Source organism: Sander vitreus, chromosome 8 (assembly GCF_031162955.1).
Source record: "Sander vitreus isolate 19-12246 chromosome 8, sanVit1, whole genome shotgun sequence".
Classification (NCBI taxonomy): Eukaryota; Metazoa; Chordata; class Actinopteri; order Perciformes; family Percidae; genus Sander; species Sander vitreus.
In genome coordinates, this window is record NC_135862.1 from 2,588,515 (window position 1) to 2,612,672 (window position 24,158).

A 24,158-nucleotide genomic window follows, 5' to 3' on the forward strand; every position below is an offset into this window, starting at 1 on the left:
TTCGACCCAGAAACACAGAAAGTTGTACAGTCGATGGGAAGACAACGCGAGCGTTAAAGAAATGCCAAGAAACCAGAGCACGTTTTCCTCCCATCCCAGAACGCTGTGTGCGTCTTGTGTGAGTGTCACTAAAACGGCCCATTTGTGTGACGTCCGGTTGTGTTCTTTAACCCCCCAGTGTAGCACAACTAGATATTAAATTGTACATTTACTGTTTTCCGTCAGATCAGACTGATGTCATGAAGTGGCGTATGTGTGACACGCCAGTCCGTACGCCATTATTGGCGTGTTATCAAGACGCATACTCGCTTCTCAGCGTGTTTATCAACGCTGTTTGACATTGACTTACATTACCTTGTGATTGCGTGGGAATTGATGCCGTAGGGAGTAGTATGAAAGGGCGAAAATCTGCGTAGGGAGGTTGGTCGGGGGGGGGGAGGACGGGTCAAACACAGGACTTTCACCCAGGAGACCGGGCATCGTGTCCCGTAAGTCACGTTTCCAAAACCCAACCGTAGCTTTCTTCTCGCGATAACACGCAAAGTGTCGTGTAAGTTTACGTCGCACGCAGATAGCTCAAAATGTGTACAGATGGGCGCCCGGATAGCTCAGTTGGTAGAGCGGGTGCCCATATATAGAGGTTTACTCCTCGACGCAGCGGCCGCGGGTTTGACTCCGACGTGCGGCCCTTTGCTGCATGTCATCCCCCCCTCTCTCTCCCCTTTCATGTCTTCAGCTGTCCTGTCAAATAAAGGCCTAAAATGGCCAACAAAAATAATCTTGCGTACAGATAACACGCCGCTTGGCTTAAGAAAGCGGGCGTGTATGTTTACACAAAGTCATGATGTCATGTTGTACAAATACCTCAAATGTACACTCAAGTTTAGTCAGTGAATGGATTCCATACACAGAAAAGTCATTAGCAGTAGTTACAAGTCTTCAGAATACAGAGCACGACTCAAGAAGTCCAACAACATGAGTCCTGTTCAATTCATTCTCAACTTTATTGTGTTGCTATAATTATTAGTTACTAATTTTTACAAAAAGTGCTCTAAAATACCTCAGAGTTAACACGCCATTTACATAATGATCCCATTGTAAACACTGGATGCTTTACAAATAATTTACAGTGTCAACGTGTCTGAAGACAACAGCTGCTGCACATCCTGCGCTGTGATTCTTTCATTTTTTACATGTTATTCACCGACAGAATGAGTCTATTGAGATAGAAATGCTGACGAGGCTACATATAGTCATTACATACTTGTGTTAAATAAGGTTTCCACTGTTTAAGAAAGCAGACATCCTAAAAAAAAACTAAAAAAACGCTGATTAAGACTCTATGGTAAGAATATGACTCATAACGGGAAAACGGTGGCAGCCAATCTGTGAACTTTGCTGATTACTGTTGTTACACACGCTCCGTCTAAAGGCTCTGACACACCAACCAGACGGCCGACCGTCGGCAGAAAAGCCGTCGGTCTGATCAGTCTCCCCGAGGTCCAAAAAGTGCCTCAGAACACACCGAAGAGACGCCGACTGGAGCGTACGTTCTGCGCGTGCGTGAGACGTAATACGTCTCCATAACAGCAGGCGGCGCTAATCTGTATTGTCGGCCAAAAAATGAAAAGCGGAAATGACGGACGCGTCACGTTAGGTTAGGTTACTTTATCGATACCCGTAGGTAAACTAGTTTTACAGTCTAAGAGAGGCGGGACATCCTTAAACATAACACACAAAACATTAAAACATATAAAAACGTGGGTCTGTCTGCTCCCGGATTTCAAAGCCGACCTTAATGGCGGCTCGTTTCGTAATACGATCTCGTATTTTACGAAAATAGTTCACCGAAACGTGTTTCTGAAAACATTTTAAGCGAGAAATAGGCCGTGCAGCTGCTGAATCTGTCTGATTTTTAGATCAACAAAGGTCAGTTTGAAAGATTTTCCTCAGATTTTGAGAGGCGTTCGTCACGCTCATCCCGCTCGCACGCTGTTTTAACATAAGTGCACTGATTCGCTAGTCAAGGGCTAGCACTCCACCAATCAGATTGGTCATTGAGTCCGACTGCCCGCCTTTCGATTCAAGAAGTAAAATCGGCCCAAAATGAAGGCCGACGGCTCCTCCGACAGACGACGGCACGGAACACACCGACCAGACCCGAGTCACTGACCTCGCCAGGCGGTCCGACGGCTGATTATCGGCTCGGTGTGTCAGAGCCTTTAAAGCCTGCAGATTCTTGAAGACATTGTGCTTGGCATTTAATTGCAATTAACAAATCAAAAGTATGCCGAAATTACAGCAGAGTGACAGCGATTTGTAAAAAGATGAAATGTATGCTCTGCCAGGTCCGTCCGCTAACTCACAAGCATGCAACTTTTAAAAATGTGACTTTTCTGAATGGAGTTTGGTGGAACCATCAACTGCTGCTCCATCAACACTCAACATAACCATCCAAAAGCTTCAACGAGTTTTTAGATGGCGGTCAGACATCTGATTCTGTGACAAAATGCAGTTGCATTCATGCTCTGTTGAGTAAAAACACATTTTTGAGCTTTACAAGTGCTTCAAACATTTTTATGTTTAACCAGTGGTGTAGTCTACGTGATACGCAGGTATACTACTCAGAAAGCTCCGTAAATTGGTGCGTAAAAGTGTATCCGAATACAGGAAATTAACACCCTGAAGAAGGCTGTCTGTGCCGCTACGCGTGGGTTGCTTCTCCCAATGTCTTTTACATTTTCTATTATGAAATAGCCAGAAAAATAAAGGCTTTTTAAATAATTTTGAAGAAGAGTGCCTTGGATTTGGAGACCTAGAGATATATATATATACACAGTACAGTATACCCACGACAATACACTAGACTACACCACTGACTTGTGTAAAGTAAAGTCCTGTTTAAGTATATGGAAGTTGTTGGGGAGTTATTCTCAGATTTATGGTTACATTTACTGTGACTTGAATACTGACAGAAAAATATTAAAATACAGAAATATTCTCAGTGTCAGCGGGTCTACATTCAAGCAGAAGCAGGCGAAACAAAGAAGAAGGATGTACCGTGACATACAAACAGTTATAAACGTTGAATAGATGAAGCAGTGTCCCAGTTCCATACAGCAGACTAACTCACAGCCAGCACTCTAAGAAATACATCCGTAAAATAACAGATTAAGGTCTGGCAGCTCATTGCCCAGACTTTGCCCCGTAATAAAAAAAAAAAAAAAAGGAAATTATGTGTAGCTACAGCTACACCATTTGAAAAAAAAGAAAATCGGAAAAAGTGTCCAAAAGGCGCCAAAAACGTTGGGAAATAAACAGCCAAAATGTCGGGAAAAGCGACAAAAAACGAAGAAAAAAAAAAAATTCAAAAATGTCGGAAAAAAAACAAAAAACGTGGACTTCTTTAATTTCCCAAAACCTCCGTGGCTGACAAAAGTTGTTGGAGCACAGAGTTTGTAATTGGAAATGTAAAAAACAAATGTGAATCAGGTTCTATCAACCCGTTCTCACTCCGTTTGGACAGTGGCTGTCAGCGTCAGAAACGACGAAAAAGGCTTCCTTCAGCGTGTTTGTGTAACGTAAGCCCACCAACAAGCTTTTCCTTAACATAACTGCGTCCAAAGTGACTCCAATAGTCCCGACCAAGCACGTTTAGATAAAGTGTGTTATATGACGCTAAAGGAGACTTTTAGCGTCAATAACAACGACAAAGGCACCTGACCAAGCGTCCGTATTTTACGAGATGGGAGTGAGAATGTGTTGGTTCTATGGACAATTTCTGTGATATTATACAGACACGGGGCGGCCTCTGGCTCACCCAGAAGAGCGTGCGCCCCATGTAGGCTGAGTCCTTTGCAGCAGCCCAGGTTCGAATCCGACCTGCTGCCCTTTGCTGCGTGTCATCCCCCCCCCCTCTCTCTCTCCCCCCACTTTCCTGTCTATCCACTGTCACTATCTAATAAATGGAAAAGCCCCAAAAAATAATCTTAAAAGAAAAAATATATACAGACATACAGTATAACTGTTAATACACAGATATTTCTTAGAGTGTGTACTTGAAAAAACTCAGAACGCACCCTAGAAAATGCATGATATCTTTAGAGTGCTGTTGATATATGATATTGTCCCACAATGCAAAAGGAAATGGATGTACTACTGTACACACAGCAGCAACAAAAACACATATAAACAGGGTTGAAAAAGCTCCAGAAATTAAAAGTCTAAATCTTTACAAAGACATCTTTTATGTGAAGTTGAATCTGGATTTTAGCTGCCAACAACATTTTCAAAGTCTTACTTGGCTGCAAGGGAATTGTGAGCGTTTCTACCAGAGATGCACCGGATCCAGAATCCAGGATTCAGATTAGGCTGAATATCGGGCTTTTTGACGGGGTTGGGTTTCTGCTGAACCCTACGCTTGCACTCCGCGCGCTACGCTGGTCGCCGTAATGACGGCGCCGTTGATTACAGGAAGGTGTTTACGTAGGTGGAGCTTCAATGCAGCAGGCTGAGAGGAAGTGGAAATGGAACTGGTGAGCAGAAAAAGTGTTGTTTGGCAGTACTTTCAGTCAAAAGAAGGCCATTCAAGTCCAGCTACATGTTCAATCTGCAATGCTGATTAGTCTGGTGGTGGCGAGGACCCTAAACAATACACAACATCACCGCTGTTACAACATCTGGTATGAAACATCTGGAAGAATACGAGCTGAGCATGAAGGAATCTACAGACAGCAGCCAGAATGCAGCAACTTCAGGTACAGTCACAGATAAGACCTGGTGTTACCCAGACAGTGCCTCTCCCGGGCCGTCAGCTGTTCCCTCGGCTACAGTGGGAGCGGAGTGAGCGAACGGCCGGCTGCTGCTCGTTAGCTGACGCTAACTCGTTCTCTCTAATTTCACCCAACGTGCCTTCATCATACGCTGGTTAGCGAACATTCATTCATTCTGACGATGGCGATGCGGTTTCCTACGATGTGAAAAGAGCGTGTGAATTTAACATGAAGTTGTTGGCGCTGTTTACTTCATTTACGTGTTTACTGTGTTCATGGACTGAGGACGGGACGAGGATTCAGCAGCGTCTCAACCAGGGGATTCAGGTTTCAGGCCGAACCCCAAACATCTGGATTCGGTGCATCCCCAGTTTCTACAGTAAATCAGTTCCAACAAACCAGAGCGATGTGGATTGATGTGAGAGAAGCAGCAGGTCAAGTGAACACAACTACTTTGTTAACAATAGATTAATAAACTTGAGTCCAGCGCCATCTGTTTGTTTTTTAACATAATAAGGGCGAAAGAAACAGACGATGGGAGACCAAACTGCTTCACAAATATTAAAATGTAACACACAAAAAGCAAAAAGGCACTCACAAAACATATCCAAATCTAACAGCGTGAATTGAGTTAATAAACATACGACTATACAGCCCCCCTTCCCCAGTGAAGGCCTTCTCACACCAAGTTTGAAATGTCTGCAAAAATACCCAATTTTTCATATGATGCCTGCAACCACAGCGATGGTTTCATTTCATTCAGAGCCATGTCTCTGTTTTGAGTGTACATATATTGTTGTATGTTGCTGTATGACCTGCATTTCCTCTATGCTATGTATACATACAGTATATAGTTGTTTCTTTTGTAATAATATGATTAACTAGAAAAATCTGAGCTTCATTTCACAGTGAAAGAAAGAAAGAAAGAAAGATTGTTTATAGATCTCAACATTTCCAAACGCACTTAAAGGCAGCTTCATTTCCATAAAAAAAAGGGAGAAAGAAAGAAATAAAAGAGACTGAGGGACTGTGCTTTGCAACACAAACGAGCGCTGCAAAGTTGAGATGGTACGGTCCACTACAGGGGTGTCTGAAATCGTTAGGAAACATATTTACGGATAAGAAGGACATAAACATGAGCCCCCTGAACAGTTAGTGTTACCTCTATTTGGGCAGTGAGTCACCTTTCATATTTTTTGAGGGTGGACAAATCTACCTCTTCTAAATATTGGGGGGGGATAGTGTGTGGGGGGGCATTTCCCCTGCACCCCCAAAATCTACGCCTATGATTACAGCAGAGGATAGGAGATAGGAGAAAATAGGAGAAAAAATAGGAGGTTAATTATTGGTTTCTCCTTCCACATCTTAGCTGTAGCTTTAGCCACGTCTGGACTAGCGCTTCTGCTGGGCTTGTGGGAAACGGTGTTTGTTTAAAGGCAGCTATAAATATGAGAAAAAAATCCTTGTTCCCCTATGTATCAGTACACACAAAGTACAGCTGAGGCTGATGGGAAAGTGTTTAGTTCTGCAGGCATTTGGTGATAAACCAAAGTACTGGGCACATTTTAGCCTGATGATGGCGCTAGATTAAATGTTAAAGAGATAACCAAAGCTATTACAGTTTATCCTGCGGGGAAGATGAATGATGAACCACATTTCATCACAATCCAATTGTTGTTGAGATGTTGTTGTATTTAGGATGGCGCTAAAGGAAAGTCAAAGAATCGCCAAAGTGAGTAGGGTTCAACATCTGGAGAACATGAATGTTTGGACAAAGAGTTCACGTGAATCCTTATAATATTTGTGGAGATATGTTAAAAAATGACCACCCTTATCTAAATGCAGTGAACAACCCAACGTGCTGTGTTGTCTGCCAATGGAGTTTCTTTACTTCTGTTACCGAAACCTCAAGTTCTGATTTCAAGTTGGCTCTCTATACGGATGATATTATCTTTTACGTTATCGATCTCTACTGATACAAAACGCCTTTTTTTCCAGAAGAACCGGATGCAAGTCAAAACCTAAGGCCTCCTGCACACTGCCTGCGTGGTGTGAGCGTGGCGTTTCTGTTGCGTGGCGGCTGCGTGGCGTTTTCTATGTCTTTCCACACCAGAAACGTGTCTGACGCAGCGCTGCTGCTGCTGCTGCTGCTGCTGCTGCTCCATGTGTCCTTGTCTGGACACATGGATGTTTTCCCATTGATAAAATGAAATAATAGCGTGTTCTTCAACTTTATTTTGTTAGTATTTTTGCGTTTGCACATATTTGGATATATATATATATATATATATATATATATATATATATATATATATATATATATATTTTTAAATGACATTTATATCTGCATTTATGTCAAAACCTAGAGACTTTCAAACATCAAAATGTCATTTATTAAATGTATTTGTGTCAAAATGACATATAAACCAGACTGATCTCATGAAGTGGCGGATGTATGGCAGGCCAATCCGTATGCCATTTTGGCGTATTATCAATACGCACAATCGTTGTTTAGCGTGTTTATCAACGCCATTTGGCCTCCATTGACCTACATTACATGTGTATTATTGCTGTAGCGAGTAGTATGAAAGAACGAAAGTCCACAGAGGGAGGTTGGTCAGGTTGGTGGATGGGTAAAACACAGGACTTTCACCCAGGAGAGCGGGAATTCTTTTCCTAAACCCACGTGTTTACACGCGTGTGACATTGTTCTTGCGATAGAACGGCACGTTTTCGCGATTCTCAGCGACGCCACGTGGCGTGTGTGTTTAAATCCGCTGTGTACAGCGTAGACATACACGTGGATAGCTCAAAATGCGTACAGGTAACACGCCATTTGGCTTTAGGAAAGTGGCGTGTATGTTTACGCAAAGTCATGATGCCATGTTGTATAAACATCTTTTTGTATTGTATTTTGAACGGAAACGCTTCCAACACGTTCATGCGTGTCGCGTGAAGAATACGCGGCGGTCCTATTTCTAGCTTGCACAAAGGCAGTGTGCAAGCTCTAACCTGTTAACATGGGAGCCGAAATAAAAAACCGACACGCCACGCAGCTGACACGCTCACGCCACGCAGCCAGTGTGGCGTGCCAGTGTGCAGGAGGCCTAAGGAATATATGGGAGGGAAAATTTGTGAAACTACAAGCAGTCGGGCAGCAGGAAAGAAGAATAAAAGATATGAAGGCTGTGAAGTTGTAGTTTGAGGTTTCACTCAACCGCAGCTCTTTTCTGTTTTCAGGATACTGACTACAGATTTGTTTGGGAGTTGGTGTGAAAAGGCCTTAAGACACGATAACACAGCGGCAACATTCGGAAGAAAGAAAGAGCCGCCCGCCGGTCAGAGTTCTGTCATGTTACAGAAAAAAGAAACAAATGAGTATAAAATAGGAATGAAAGTCGTTTTCGACAGCGTGACACTGTCGGCATTAGGACGACTTAGTAGAAATAAGAGGAAAATAAAAAGTGCAAGCAGCCCGCGCAGAAGACAAACAGGCGTTTCCACTCGACTGTTCGGAGTCTCAGAGGGTCAAAGGTCAGACAGGAAGCTCCCAAACCTTAAAGAAGTGTCCGAACGGAATAAAAACAAAAAGATCTTCATATATTCTTAAAGAAAGTTTAAAAGAAGTGGCAGACAAACTGCCCCTGCCTGATGAGCGGGTCAGTCCATTATGAAGGACTGGCGATCTCGATGGGGTCAAACTGAGGAAAGACCACGAAACACAACCTCTGGCCCACGTACGTCGCCCTCTCTGCAGGAAAAACACAAGTCCGCAGTTATATCATATATTATTATACATTATATATCAGCTACAGCCAGTGGTGGAAGAAGTACTTGTTTATTTTACTTAAGAAAATAAGTAATACTCAAAACAAAAACTCAAGTACATTATGTTAACGCCCACCCTAAGCGATGTCGCGTTTTTTTAGGCTACAACATTTTTTGTCACATATAGCAAACATCTCCTCACTATCGGCTAGCTGCCTGTCCCCTGAACACACTGTAAAAAAAAACATCTCCTCACTATCTGCTAGCTGCCTGTCCCCTGAACACGCTGTAAAAAAAAACATCTCCTCACTATCTGCTAGCTGCCTGTCCCCTGAACACACTGTAAAAAACATCTCCTCACTATCTGCTAGCTGCCTGTCCCCTGAACACACTGTAAAAAACATCTCCTCACTATCTGCTAGCTGCCTGTCCCCCTGAACACACTGTAAAAAAACATCTCCTCACTATCTGCTAGCTGCCTGTCCCCTGAACACACTGTAAAAAAACATCTCCTCACTATCTGCTAGCTGCCTGTCCCCTGAACACACTGTAAAAAACATCTCCTCACTATCTGCTAGCTGCCTGTCCCCTGAACACACTGTAAAAAACATCTCCTCACTATCGGCTAGCTGCCTGTCCCCTGAACACACTGTAAAAAAAAACATCTCCTCACTATCTGCTAGCTGCCTGTCCCCTGAACACGCTGTAAAAAAAAACATCTCCTCACTATCTGCTAGCTGCCTGACCCCTGAACACACTGTAAAAAACATCTCCTCACTATCTGCTAGCTGCCTGTCCCCTGAACACACTGTAAAAAAACATCTCACTATCTGCTAGCTGCCTGACCCCTGAACACACTGTAAAAAAAAACATCTCCTCACTATCTGCTAGCTGCCTGTCCCCTGAACACGCTGTAAAAAAAAACATCTCCTCACTATCTGCTAGCTGCCTGTCCCCTGAACACGCTGTAAAAAAAAACATCTCCTCACTATCTGCTAGCTGCCTGACCCCTGAACACACTGTAAAAAAAAACATCTCCTCACTATCTGCTAGCTGCCTGACCCCTGAACACACTGTAAAAAACATCTCCTCACTATCTGCTAGCTGCCTGTCCCCTGAACACATTGGCCCGCCATGGATTTGACATGCTCATGCTTATTCTCCTCTTATTTTTAAAAGTAATGACTACGAAACGTACATTTTGTGCAGTTAAAAAGTACGTAATCTGAGTTTAACGGCAATGTAATGCACAGTGCTGGTAAACTTCCCATTTGAATTACATATGTACGTTTTATCTACGAAGAATGGCAAGAATTACGGTATTCTTCAACATCGACATTTATTTTTGGCCCGTGGCCTTCCATCCAGATACATTTTGGCCCTTCATATGAAATAATTTGGGCTCCTCTGGCTTAGAGCACCTTTAAGTTACCAGCTAGCTTGGTTGACAGAACGATGACCAAGACATTTTTAGGCTTCCAAAGTGTTCCAGTTAACTTTGCTGCAGTGAAAACACAGACAAAGATTGAGATGAAAACACGGACAACAGCCAAAAACAAGTTGAGGTCTGTTGTAATGTCCACAGTGTTAGCATTGTTAGCATCGCTAACCCTCTGTCCGGAGCGACATCCCCTGCTTTATCGTCTGTTTTAAAATAAATGGGAGCATCATTTACTGAATGAACATCCTGCTGTATTGAAGAAGACCTGAAACCATAAACTCAGTTTGAAATATGAATCAACTGAGTAGTAGGCTTATTTTCCGCTAAACTTCTATAGAAATGGAAATATAGTAGAGTAGAAGTATAACGTAGCATTAAACGAAAGACTCAAGTAAATTTAACTTGAGTACAGCGTCTGAGTAAATGTACTTAGTTACTTTCCACCCCTGGTTGCAGCAGCCAGAGTCAGTACCTTAAGTCAAACCTCCTTTAAGGAACTCACCAATGAAGGTGTAGATACACTTTGGTTTTTCTTTCCAATGGACGCCCAGGAAGTAGACGGGTACGCCGGTGAGCATGATGACTAAACCGACGCCACAAACCACCGGCTCTGAGTAAAGACTGAAACCCAGCAGCAGCGCCCAGAACATCAGGTAGCAAACAGGAACCAACAGGTTCACCTGAAGGAAACAAATGGTTACAAATATACAATCAGTCTGTGATATATATATATATATATATATATATATATATATATATATATATAGATATAGATATATATGTTTATATATTAGAGCTGTCAAAACGAACCTGATATTAATGAGATAACGCAAATTCCTTTTAACACCACCAGCTCTATTGTAGTCCAGCCTTTACTTCAGAGACAAACGTGGTCACTTTGTAACACACGTTATAATGCTCGCCTAGCTGCTAGCATGGCACGCCCTCATACTCTGCTTCTGACTGGCTAGTAGTCCTTACCTAGGTACTGTCAGGGCCCTCATACTCTGCTTCTGACTGGCTAGTAGTCCTTACCTAGGTACTGTCAGGACACGCCCTCATACTCTGCTCCTGACTGGCTAGTAGTCCTTACCTAGGTACTGTCAGGACACGCCCTCATACTCTGCTTCTGACTGGCTAGTAGTCCTTATCTAGGTACTGTCAGGGCACGCCCTCATACTCTGCTCCTGACTGGCTAGTAGTCCTTACCTAGGTACTGTCAGGGCACGCCCTCATACTCTGCTTCTGACTGGCTAGTAGTCCTTACCTAGGTACTGTCAGGGCCCTCATACTCTGCTTCTGACTGGCTAGTAGTCCTTACCTAGCTACTGTCAGGGCACGCCCTCATACTCTGCTCCTGACTGGCTAGTAGTCCTTACCTAGCTACTGTCAGGGCACGCCCTCATACTCTGCTCCTGACTGGCTAGTAGTCCTTACCTAGGTACTGTCAGGGCACGCCCTCATACTCTGCTTCTGACTGGCTAGTAGTCCTTACCTAGGTACTGTCAGGGCACGCCCTCATACTCTGCTTCTGACTGGCTAGTAGTCCTTACCTTGTCCTTGGGTCAAACTTGACCCCTTTTAAAAATGTTGACGATAACAATGACCTTTTTCATTTAAAATATAATTATTATCACGGTGGATTATCACGGTGTGGAAACCGTGTGTTTAATCCTGCGTAGGCTACAACGTGCGTTTCTTCAAGTTGGAATCATGGCGGAAGGAGGAGAGGACAGCGCTCAGGACATTTGATGTTAAAAGTTGCACTTTTGATAAGGTTCTGCCTATATTTTTGTAAAATAATAATCACTGCTACACTTTTTGAAGCTATTTCAGCTTGTGTAGGCCTATCAGTGCTTTCTGAACATATTGAACACAACTTACCACAATAATACCGCGATAATACCACGATAATACCGCGATAATACCACGATACCACAATAATACCGCGATAATACCACAATAATACCGTTACATCCCTAGTTTCAAATCAGTATCCTGACTAAACTCATCCACTCAACATACGTTCCTCTGATCTTAACTATTAGTCAAAATGATTCATAATTTCTGTTTTTTTTTTAACTCAAATATTAGTTATAATTGCATATAAATGAGGTTTATTGACCATGAATTCCAAAAAGTAGTGGAAAACTAGTGGAAGTAAGTTGCTGTTTAGTGAAAACAAAAAAAAACTTGAAAAAAAAGTTTGTCCCGGGTCAAAAGTTTTTGACCCGGGAGGACAACACAAGAGTTAAAGGTGCAGTAGGTTAGACTTATAAAACTTTCTGTCACATATAACCTTCTGTCATATCTGCTGAAACTGACCCTATGTTCCAGTGGAACTACATGAAGCAGGTCATTAAAGTGCCCATGTTATGAAAAAAACACTTTTTCTGGGATTTGGGGTGTCCTTTTGTGTCTCTGGTGCTTCCACACGCATACAAACTTTGTAAAAAATCCCTCCATGCTGTTCTGAGTGAGATACGGTTTCTGAATGTGTCCTGCCTTCAGTCTGTTCAAAGAGCTGTTCAAAATCGGCACGGCTTGTGATGTCACAAGCCGAAACGAGCTGGCTAACCACAACTGTTAGCTCGTAGCATTAGCGTTAGCATGCTAACGCTAATGCTAACGCTAGCATGCTACCTCGTTCTCAATAGCAAAGCACTGCTACAACACACACAAGTTCACCATCATCTACTAAAGAACTACTTCCATGTGCGTCCTCGTTTAGAAGAAGTCTCCCAGCTAATCCTGCCTTGTAACTGACTGAAGGTGGAGAAACAGCCTTTCTTTTACTGTCTATGGAGCTAGCTAGCTGACATGAGCTACATCTGAGCTACTGAGCATGTGCGAGTGCAATCAAAGATAGTACAGAAGAAGCAGAAGAAGAGAGGTCTCACTCTGTAGCTAAAACAGAGACCAGCTGAAAGAGGATCTGCAGCAGTGAGAGAGAGAGCTGTGCAGTACGACAAAAATGATGTTTTTGAAAATTAAACCATGTAAACCTATTCTGGTACAACCTTAAAATACAGTTATGAACCTGAAAATGAGCAGAATATGGGCGCTTTAAAATAAATCCAGCTCCTCTGGCTCCACCTACAGCCTGGAGTGAGATTTGCAAAAATCCACCGCTCCCTGTTCAGATGGACCAATCAGGGCCAGGGGGGGTGTCTAACTGCGTGTCAATCACTACTCATGCACACGCATTCATTCTCTCTTGTGGGGGGAGGGGCTTAGGAGACCGTTTTGGGCTTTAGCGGAAAGGGGGGGAGGGTCTGAGAAGTTGTTGATGTTCAAATGTTTTGGCTAAGTCCTGGATCTTCACAATCCGACCTACAGCACCTTTAACTATGGACAATCATGCAAATGTTTTAATCGACTGACAGCTCTAATTTAAATAATGTATATGTAAAGGTGCATGTGCATGTGGCACGAACAAACTATTTGGTGAGGTAAACAAAACAAGTGATGGTACCTTGATGGGTCGGTACAGGTTGGGTTTCTTCCAGCGGTAGTACAGCAGGCCTGCGATGGTGACGCCGTACGACAGATAGTTGATGAAGGAGACGTAGTTAATCAGGTTGTGCGTCTCTCCGATGCAGAGGATAACGATGGTGGCGGCGCACTGAAGAACACAGCGAGGCGTGACAATGTGTTGTGATGAATGTTGAACAGATGTTATCATTGTCAGTAACGTTTTTTTTGTATAGCACTTTTCACAGACAAAGTCACAAAGTGTTTTGGCTTCACAGGCCAAAGAAATACATACAATAAAACAGATCAACAGTCATAAAAAGCACAATAAACCTCAGTAAAACACAAAATCATTAATACAAAATAATACAGTGTGCAATTTGGCTAGATGAACACCCGACTAAAAAGATGCGTCTTGAGTTTGGCACTTTGTGTAGTGCCACGTTTGAAGATTTAACAATGTAAGATTGCATGCATGCAACAAAAAAAGTGCTGTTTTTAGACCAGAAATAATAAAAAGAACCGTCTGTGTACCGTATTTTCCGGACTATAAGTCACACTTTTTTTCATACTTTGGCTGGTCCTGGGACTTATAGTCAGGTGCGACTTATATATCAAAATATATATATAATGTAACATGTCTTTAAATGTTATTTCATGCTGAAAACATCACCGTCTACAGCCGCGAGAGGCGCTCTAGGCTTGTGACGACTATATGCTGCTCCTAAAGACAACTGAGAAAGAAAAGAAGCTGCAGGAGACTGCAGGTAGTAAAACACGCAGCCGAAAACGGTCATCGAGCAGCAGAAGGAGAGTTTGGAGTGAGAGAGAAACTTGTGAGGGACTGGAGAAAAGGTTAGTCTTACTGCAATGAAGAAAACAAAGAAAGCTAGTCGCGCTGAAATCCAGACGGCCAGAGCTGGAGGAAGGAGTCCACAGATGGGTGCTTGAACAACGTGCTGCTGGGAGAGGCTCGTCAACAGTGCTGTTACGTTACGTTAACATAGAGGACACCTACCGTATTCAGCCCCTTGTTCTGGGGGCTGTTGGGTAGTTTAATAACTCTCCTTTCCAGATTAAATGTCTGTTCTTGGTCTTGGATTTTGTGAAATAAATTTCTAAATAAATGTGACTTATAGTCCAGTGCGACTTATATATGTTTTTTCCTCTTCATGACGCATTTTTTGACTGATGCGACTTATACTCCAGAGCGATTTATAGTCTGGAAAATACGGTAATGTCCGTTAAGTCACTATATTGTTGAAGGAGGTAACATAATGCTAATTGAGCCTATGGCCCACTGATGGAAGAATTAATAAGAAATATTTATATATTTGCAGTATTAGAACTGGTTGTCTGACGTGACATCTCAATGATGTATTAAAGCTGATTTCTCCATTTCATTCACACGCAAAAATGGAGTAAGGAACACAATTCTGAAAAACTTTGCAGGGGGTACGTTACATTTTTTGCAAAATAGTTTTCAGTTACAAGGCTATAGTTACTTATTTTTTTCTCCAGGTTTGTCTCTGTTTTTGAAGTTTGTTGCCTTTTTTTGAAAGTTTTGTCGTTTGTTTTGACCTATTCTTGCCTTCCTTCCTTCTTTCTACCGTCTTTTCCAAGGTTTTGTTTCCTTTTTCCATCATCATCTAAATGTTCTCCAGGTCCGAGGCTGTAGTTTAGTAAATCTAGCGCTGACATCAGTGTATTCTTCCTCTTTATAGAGACTTTTTTTTTCTACCAAAACATTATTAGTGCTGGTTAGGGGGTACATGGCTTAAAAAAAACAGTTCAAAGGGGGAACATTATTGAAAAAAGCTTGAGAACCTCTGGGTTAAAGAAATAAACTCTTTTTGGACAAAATAATCTGAAGAGATGAAAAAGAAACCAGACAAGAAATAACCAACCAGCAAATCCCTGGTCCAGCTCATAGAAAAAAACACCAACATACACTAAACAATAGAGACAAAACTAAATACTGTAGTACTATGTAATACTGTAGACGGATGCATCATGTAATCCGTGTAAATGGATGCAGAGGTTGTACGTACGCAGACCAGCAGGGCAGGGATGGGTGTGCAGTACTTATAGTGGATCATGGCCAGCAGGCTGGGCAGGTGACCCTCTCTGGCTCCAGAGAAACACAGCCTGCAGATCAGAAGCCGTGTCAAAGCAGTGTTAGTCTGGATCAATGGAGGTACATTTCCAGGATACATCCGGCACAATGTCCCTCAGCTTTCTTCTCTCTCTCTCTCTCTCTCTCTCTCTCTCTCTCTGTGTGTTGCCGTTCTCAAAATCCATTCGCTTCGGGAAACAACAACGAACTTCGAGCTAGCGAGCTACACGCTGAAAATGTCAAGTTTTGAAAAAACCTGGATGGTGCAACAAGGCAGGCCGGGCTGCTTGGTTCCTTCGGGGAATGATTGTTAAGATTGACAAAGAATATGTTAAAGGCATTTCCTCTCTAACTGGGACGTTTTGGGAGCGATTGGTGGGACTGCTGTGGACGAAGTACACACGGAGATAATGAGGTTTAACATGTTCCCACATTTCTAAGAATCTTTTTTTCACTGAAAAACGGGGTCAGCCCTATGTTCCAGAGACACGGTCGCTGCGTCCGGAGCTTAGCGCCGCCCAAGACCGTTGTGATTGGTTTAAAGTAATGTAAATAACCCAAGAGTTTTTTTATTCTCCTATCCCAGAGTGCGTCTGTGTTGTAGCCAGATTTTGCTCCACGGCGCTGTGGAGATAATAGAGATGGCAACGGATCTCACCTGGAGGAGGTGAACAGGTAGCCGTTGATTCCTCCGAAGGTGGACAGAGCCACGGAGATCGGCATGATGACGGAGAACATCCCCAGCAGCTTCTCTCCAAAAGTCTGAACAGCAGAACGACAGACAGCATCACTGATGTGTACAGATCGGAGAAACACAACAACATCATGGGCTGTGTACAGGATGTTATTTTTTTGTGATAATGTGTAGTCATTTCTGCTTTTATTAGTATTCTGCTCAAATGCAAGAAATTGCGTGTTGAATTTAAAACAAAGGAAAGGAAATGATTTCCAAGGTTCTTTTACTCAACAAATTAAACATTGAATTGAGTATAAAAGGCAGCACTTAAAAAACACTGACAGTTACAATTTAAAGTGCAGTTATCTGCTGATATTTTCTTTCAAATAACACAAAAAATATCTCTGAGTATCTTTTGCAGCCTTTTGCTATGCGTTTATTCCGCCAGTTGATATCGCAAAGACAATAAAAGAACATATATTCTGCAGCCCTTTATCTTCCACGTCAGCAACAACGCTATATGGAGTCTCGATTTAAAGCTGCATGCCTTCAGCCACACTAGTGGAGCGGGACGGCCAAATCTGCCATAAAGTGTCCTTGGACAAGACACTGATTCTCCCGATGGTTAGGCTCAAACCAGCTGATGGTGTCAGTGGGTGGAGTCTCCAGAGGCTGGTTTTAGGATGTAAGAGACGTCTCCTGTTTCAACAGCCAATAGAGAAGTCAGCTGGTGGAGTCTCCAGAGGCTGGTTTTAGAACGTAAGAGACGTCTCCTGTTTCAACAGCCAATAGAGAAGTCAGCTGGTGGAGTCTCCAGAGGCTGGTTTTAGGATGTAAGAGACGTCTCCTGTTTCAACAGCCAATAGAGAAGTCAGCTGGTGGAGTCTCCAGAGGCTGGTTTTAGAACGTAAGAGACGTCTCCTGTTTCTACAGCCAATAGAGAAGTCAGCTGGTGGAGTCTCCAGAGGCTGGTTTTAGAACGTAAGAGACGTCTCCTGTTTCTACAGCCAATAGAGAAGTCAGCTGGTGGAGTCTCCAGAGGCTGGTTTTAGAACGTAAGAGACGTCTCCTGTTTCTACAGCCAATAGAGAAGTCAGCTGGTGGAGTCTCCAGAGGCTGGTTTTAGAACGTAAGAGACGTCTCCTGTTTCTACAGCCAATAGAGAAGTCAGCTGGTGGAGTCTCCAGAGGCTGGTTTTAGAACATTTGTAGCAAGCATCTCACTTCACTAACGTTATCCACAATCATATTTAGACGCAACAAATGATATATCCAGCTACAAAAAAGCCTAAAAGTCGGAAGTTAGGATGGAAGTACAAAGAGTCGTTGTTATGGAGATGATACACCGTCTCGTCTCGTCGCGTTGGTGTGAACGGGCAGGTTTCAAAACGCTGCAGACTGACGCGCTGCAAGAAGTTGCAAGTTTCAACTCGTCTAGTCGCGAATCATTAGTCTTAACTGGGCTTTATCTACCTCTGGCCTAAATGCCTAAAAGATGGCTCATATTTGTGACTGATTGTGGTTTCGCCCCGTTACTCACTACAGCCACGGCATTGGATGACAGCAGCTCCTCGGGCGACATGGAGGAGAAGTAGGCGATGTTGGTGAGCGTGTACACAAAGGTCACCAATGGGATGGAGATGTAGATGGCAAGAGGTAGATTCCTGAGCGATGCCACACACCATGCACAGATGATACAGGCAAAAACAAAACAAAGGAAAAGCAATCAAAACATGCATGAAAGTTGGGTTCACACAGTCATAAAAAAAGAGTAGAAACCGTTGGCAGTCAGTGTGGGTGAAGAAATAGCAACCAACACAGATCTTTCCAATAACATGTAAGGCCCATGTTTTGTAGAAAAGGAAAAGCTGAATACGAATGTCCAAACGCACACAAAGGGTGTTTGTTTTTTAACAAACAGTTAATTTAATATTCTAGGTATAAAGAGTGAAAAATTAACTGGGGAGAAAAGACAAACAAGCCATCGATTATGCACCTATAGAGCTTATTTAAAAAAAATAGAAATTATATATATAAAAATTCTGGGGAGGGCAGCAGCAGAGAAACACACACACACACACACACACACACACTTAGACACAGACACACACACACACACACACAGACAGACACACGCACACAGACAGACACATGCACACACACACAACACACACACACACACACACACACACACACACACACACAGACAGACACACGCACACAGACAGACACATGCACACACACACAAACGCACACAGACAGACACACACACACACACACACACACACACACAGACAGACACACACACAGACACACACACAGACACACACACAGACACACACACACACAATGTGTGTCAAATAACTCTGAGATTATAAAGCTATAGTGCGTAGTTTCTGTCGCTCTCATGAGGAATTCTAAGTAATGACAACAAAACTGTGATGGCGAGTCCACATGATTTATAACAACAGGCTAACGATTGGGTCATAACCACGAGACTTCCTGTCTCATAGTAGAGGAGTTACCGTATAGTACAGGAGAAGCTCTCAGGCAGTTTGGACTTCCATTAGCTGTTTAAGTGTAATGACTAATGTTAACTATCATTTTAGTGATCAATAATGAGCCTGTGTCTATGTTACCTCCTTACATATACCTACGCTCTCCGTCTCTGCTAGATTGGGAATGATTGAGATTTCTCTTGGCACAGCTACCAGAAGACTTCCAACTTTCAGACAGGTTGCTCACGTCACATCTACGTCTTCAAGCTCAGTTGGAGGCTGCTCAGTAACGCTCAGCCATCACCGGGAAAGAGCTTCTAATGTCCTTCACTGGTCTCCGTTGAAAACAACGGCGTCACATTATACCCGCAGTGGACGACGCCATCAAATTATACTTCACTGCAATCTGAGCGAGCGGAGCAGAGGACCAAGCTGCGATGGAAGCTGAACATTTGTCATGTTACAGTCACAGATCATAGATCTAAAACAAGACGTTGAGAAGGTGACGAGAAGCATAAATACTCACCGTCTGGGTTCAACCACTTCCTCCGTGACGTAGTTGAGGAAGTTCCAGCCGCTGAAGGCGAAGGAGGCCTGCAGGAAGGCCAGAGCGATCTGACCCACTGTCGGCGTCCTGTCCATGGAGAAGGCCACCTGAGGAGTCAGCGCCTCGTAGTTCCCTGCAGGAAACATCAGGACACATCGGAGTACACTCTCAGAAAGAAAAATACAAAACAGTACCGGTTCCTGGATGTGTGCAGTGCCGTGAAGCAATTCGTCACATGGCGAGACCTGATATCACGCCATACTTCCCGACGCTGAGTCCGGCAGCTGAAAGTTGCGAGGGTGGTTTTTCCGCTCACAGGCGCTAGGGGGGAGCGAGACGACCACCATTCAACCCGAAAAAACGTCATATAACCATTCCAATGACTCCGAAGCTGTTCAGTTAAGGTCAATTAAGCTAAAAAAACTGCATAGTTCCCCTTTAAAATAGGCACCAATTGACATGATCTCACAAACATGCAGTGTAAAAATAAAATGTATTGTACCGTCAAGGCACACTGTGGTACGTTTAAGGGCACATGTGCTATGTTTGTACCTTAGGGAACAAAAATGGACCTGCATTGTACCTGTTTTTCTGACGGCGATATGAATTGCAGCTGAAGTATTGAGTATGGAAAAACGCCTCGTCATTCAGTAACCAATTTCAAAACCTAAGGAGTAAATCGCATCAGCGTCAGTGAGCCAATCAGCACGCAGCATGCTTCTACCAAGATGTAACAATGTCTGTGATTGGCTGTCTAACGTAACACGTCATAGAGACACGCAGAAAAAAACTCAACGTTACACAGAGACGCTCACGTAGTCGGAGCTGAAACACAAATAAAAAGATTTTTGCCGTAATGTTGTAATTTCTTCATAGTTTAGGACAGGACTTCACTAAGGGCCACACTGGAAAATGAGTATCACATCAAGGCCCGGACATTTTTAACATGCCTTTATTTAGGAGAAGAAGTAAATGTCTGTGGCTGTTTAATTGCACGTCTCATATAGCTTTCTTACTGACAGTTTGGTCCAAAAATTTGGTTTAAAAATATCAAAATTAATATCTATATCGCAATATTCATGATCAATATCGCAATATCACATTTTGTCAATATCGTGCAACCCTAATTGGTACTGGTATGGAAAATCTTTGACCGATACGCAGCCCTATCTGGGAGTGTTTTTGTGTTAAACTCCAGGCAGCAGGTTGAGGAGGTTACCGTTGCAGATCTGGACCAGGCCGACCACGATGATGAGGCCCAGAGCCATCAGCTTCCCCACCGTGAAGACGTCCTGGATCCTGGTCGCCATGCGAACGCTGGAGCAGTTCACCCAGGTCAGCAGCACTGAGCGGAAAACACACACACACACACACACACACACACACACACACACACACACACACACACACACACACACACACAGTGTCAGGATCACAGTCAAACCAGGAGCAGACAGACACAAACATGCATGCATGCTCCCACACTCACACACGCGGGCACACAAACACACACACACACACACACACACACACACACAGACATGCTCACAACCATACACACACGCTCACACATACAAACACACACATGCTCACAACCATACACACACGCTCACACATACACACACACACACACACACATACACGCTCACACATACAAACACACACACGCTCACAACCATACACACACGCTCACACATACAAACACACATGCTCACAACCATACACACACGCTCACACATACAAACACACACACACACACACACACACACACACACACACACACAGTGTCAGGATCACAGTCAAACCAGGAGCAGACAGACACAAACATGCATGCATGCTCCCACACTCACACACGCGGGCACACAAACACACACACACACACACACACACACACACACAGACATGCTCACAACCATACACACACGCTCACACATACAAACACACACATGCTCACAACCATACACACACGCTCACATATACAAACACACACACACACACATACACGCTCACACATACAAACACACACATGCTCACAACCATACACACACGCTCACATATACAAACGCACAAACACACACACACACACACACACGGTGTCAGGATCACAGTCGAACCACTCACACACACACAAACTCACACACACACACACACACGCTCACAACCATACACACACGCTCACACATACAAACACACACACGCTCACAACCATACACACACGCTCACACATACAAACATACAAACACACAAACACACACGGTGTCAGGATCACAGTCAAAACAGGAGCAGACAGACACAAACATGCACGCACACACACACACACACACACACACACACACACACACACACACACACACACAAAGAGTGCCTTGGACCTTTTGAACTTCCCTTCCAAAGCACCTTCCTGATTTGTGTGAACTTCTCCAGACCTTTTTTCTTCTAAAGCTTTGACTTTACGTTTAGTTAAGCTTTAGTTTACACGTTATACCTGGCCCTGGCAAACAATTACAACTACCAAACACACCCTAAAAACTAAAATGAAATGTAATCCAAAAATCTGAATGGAAATTAAATAAAACCTAATTGAGAATGTAAATAACCTTGGCCAGTACCAGAGAAGTCACTACACTGGTTGAACCGGTGCTGGTGTTCTTGGCGGCAGTGGGCGGCAGCAGCCGGTTGCCATGGGAGGCAGGAATGTGGGAAACGGGCGAGCGAGGGAGGGAGGGCGTGATTGTTTCGCCTCGTCCATCATTGTCACCGGCTTTGCTCCGCTCTCGCTCACGGTGGCCTCGCTCTCCGACACAAAGACGAGCTGTCAGCCCCAGAAAACAAACCACTTCCGTTGCGAGGAGAAGAAACAAAACGTGGCGAGGTTTAAACCCCCCCCCACCACCCTCGCCCTCTAACCACCTCTCCATGGGGGCCCGGCACAGCGCGCGTTTCAGCATCCAGCTCCCAAATAACGGTGTGGATGATGGCGTCAGAGGCGAGGAATCGCACGCTGAAGTCCTGCCGTTTCACCTCGCAGGCGGGGATTAACGCCGACCAGACACTAGAAGACTCTGAGCAGACTTTGAAAAGACCAAAGTCTGACAGCATCTCGCATCTAAAGACAATCACCTCACATCTTACGTTAAAGACTGTCATAATATGTAAAGACTGGGGATCTGGCAGGCTCACACATTGCAAGACTACAACTAGATTTGTTTTGAAAAATGTAAAGGTGCAGCAGGTAAGACTTATAAAAACTAACTTTCTGTCATATCTGCTGAAACTGACCCTATGTTCCAGTAGAACTACAGGAAGCAGGTCATTAAAATAAATCCAGCTCCTCTGGCTCCACCTACAGCCTGGAGTGAGATTTGAAAAAATCCACCGCTCCCTGTTCAGATGCACCAATCAGGGCCAGGGGGGTGTCTAACTGTTCAGATGCACCAATCAGGGCCAGTGGGGGGGTGTCTAACTGTTCAGATGCACCAATCAGGGCCAGTGGGGGGTGTCTAACTGTTCAGATGCACCAATCAGGGCCAGGGGGGAGTGTCTAACTGTTCAGATGCACCAATCAGGGCAGGGGGGGGGGGTCATGCAACTGCATGCCAATCACTGCTCATTAGAGTTTAGATTCTCTGCCCGAGCCCGAACCGGGCCCGACCAACGACCCATTGTCGGGTTTAAATCGGACTCGGGCTCATAGTTACAGTTAATGTGTCGGGCCGGGCTCGGACACAACGTGCACGGTCACGGGTAGGGTCGGGCTTGATTTTTTTGGGCCCGATCTAAGCTCTACTGCTCATGCACACGCATTCATTCTCCCTTGTGGGGGGAGGGACTGAGAAGTTGTCGATGTTCAAATTTTTTGGCTAAGTCCTGGATCTTCACAATCCTACCTACAGCACCTTTAACCAAGCAAGCTAAACTCCCCGTTGGATGCATACACTGTATATAAACTGGACCAACAGCTCCCGTGTCTCTGGACGGAGACCAGTGAAGGACATTAGAAGCTCTTTCCCGGTGATGGCTGAGCGTTACTGAGCAGCCTCCAACTGAGCTTGAAGACGTAGATGTGACGTGAGCAACCTGTCTGAAAGTTGGAAGTCTTCTGGTAGCTGTGCCAAGAGAAATCTCAATCATTCCCAATCTAGCAGAGACGGAGAGCGTAGGTATATGTAAGGAGATAACATAGACACAGGCTCATTATTGATCACTAAAATGATAGTTAACATTAGTCATTACACTTAAACAGCTGATGGAAGTCCAAACTGCCTGAGAGCTTCTCCTGTACTATACGGTAACTCCTCTACTATGAGACAGGAAGTCTCGTGGTTATGACCCAATCGTTAGCCTATTGTTATAACAACGTCTGCTACGGAGCCATAACGTGAGCTACAAGGTAATGGAGCCTTTTATACATTGTCGTGTTTCTTTAGAAATAAACAACGGACAAATAGAGTCTTTAAACACTTCAGATGTAAAGTTATTCTCTGTCAAAGTGACGTCAAAATGAATGGGAGTCAATGGGATGCTAACGGGATGCTAACGGGAGGTGATGGCTTGGTAGCATCAAAATGGCGCCATAGGAGGTTCGAGCTCTGAAGCGAAGCTGACCCCCTTGGTTGGATGACTCGCTTCAGAAGGGTTGAAAATAAGTATCTTTCCCTCTTTAGCGTTTAGCTTAGCACAGCGTCATAGCAACTATTAACAACACCGGCTCTAGTCGTTTGGTGCTGGAGGGAGAGCACCCATTGGTTGTTGACAATGTTCACATTATTTAACGTCACTACCAAGCCTTAAAACGTACGACAAAGCCACGTCCAGACAGGAAAAAGACAGCCTGGGACTGAGTTTTATAACCACATTAAGGGCGTAA

General features: G+C 43.9%; 1 protein-coding gene across 1 annotated transcript in view; it reads right to left on the reverse strand.

The window, feature by feature from the left end:
• Window positions 1-8,389: 8,389 nt before the first annotated feature.
• Window positions 8,390-24,158, reverse strand: part of slc7a10b (solute carrier family 7 member 10b) — a 29,127-nt gene continuing 13,358 nt past the window's right edge. Inside the window, 8 exon segments of the mRNA XM_078256203.1 lie at window positions 8,390-8,523; window positions 10,484-10,661; window positions 13,457-13,606; window positions 15,507-15,603; window positions 16,230-16,333; window positions 17,787-17,910; window positions 19,271-19,424; window positions 20,511-20,636. Of these exon segments, the coding sequence (XP_078112329.1) occupies window positions 8,390-8,523; window positions 10,484-10,661; window positions 13,457-13,606; window positions 15,507-15,603; window positions 16,230-16,333; window positions 17,787-17,910; window positions 19,271-19,424; window positions 20,511-20,636 (1,067 nt within the window).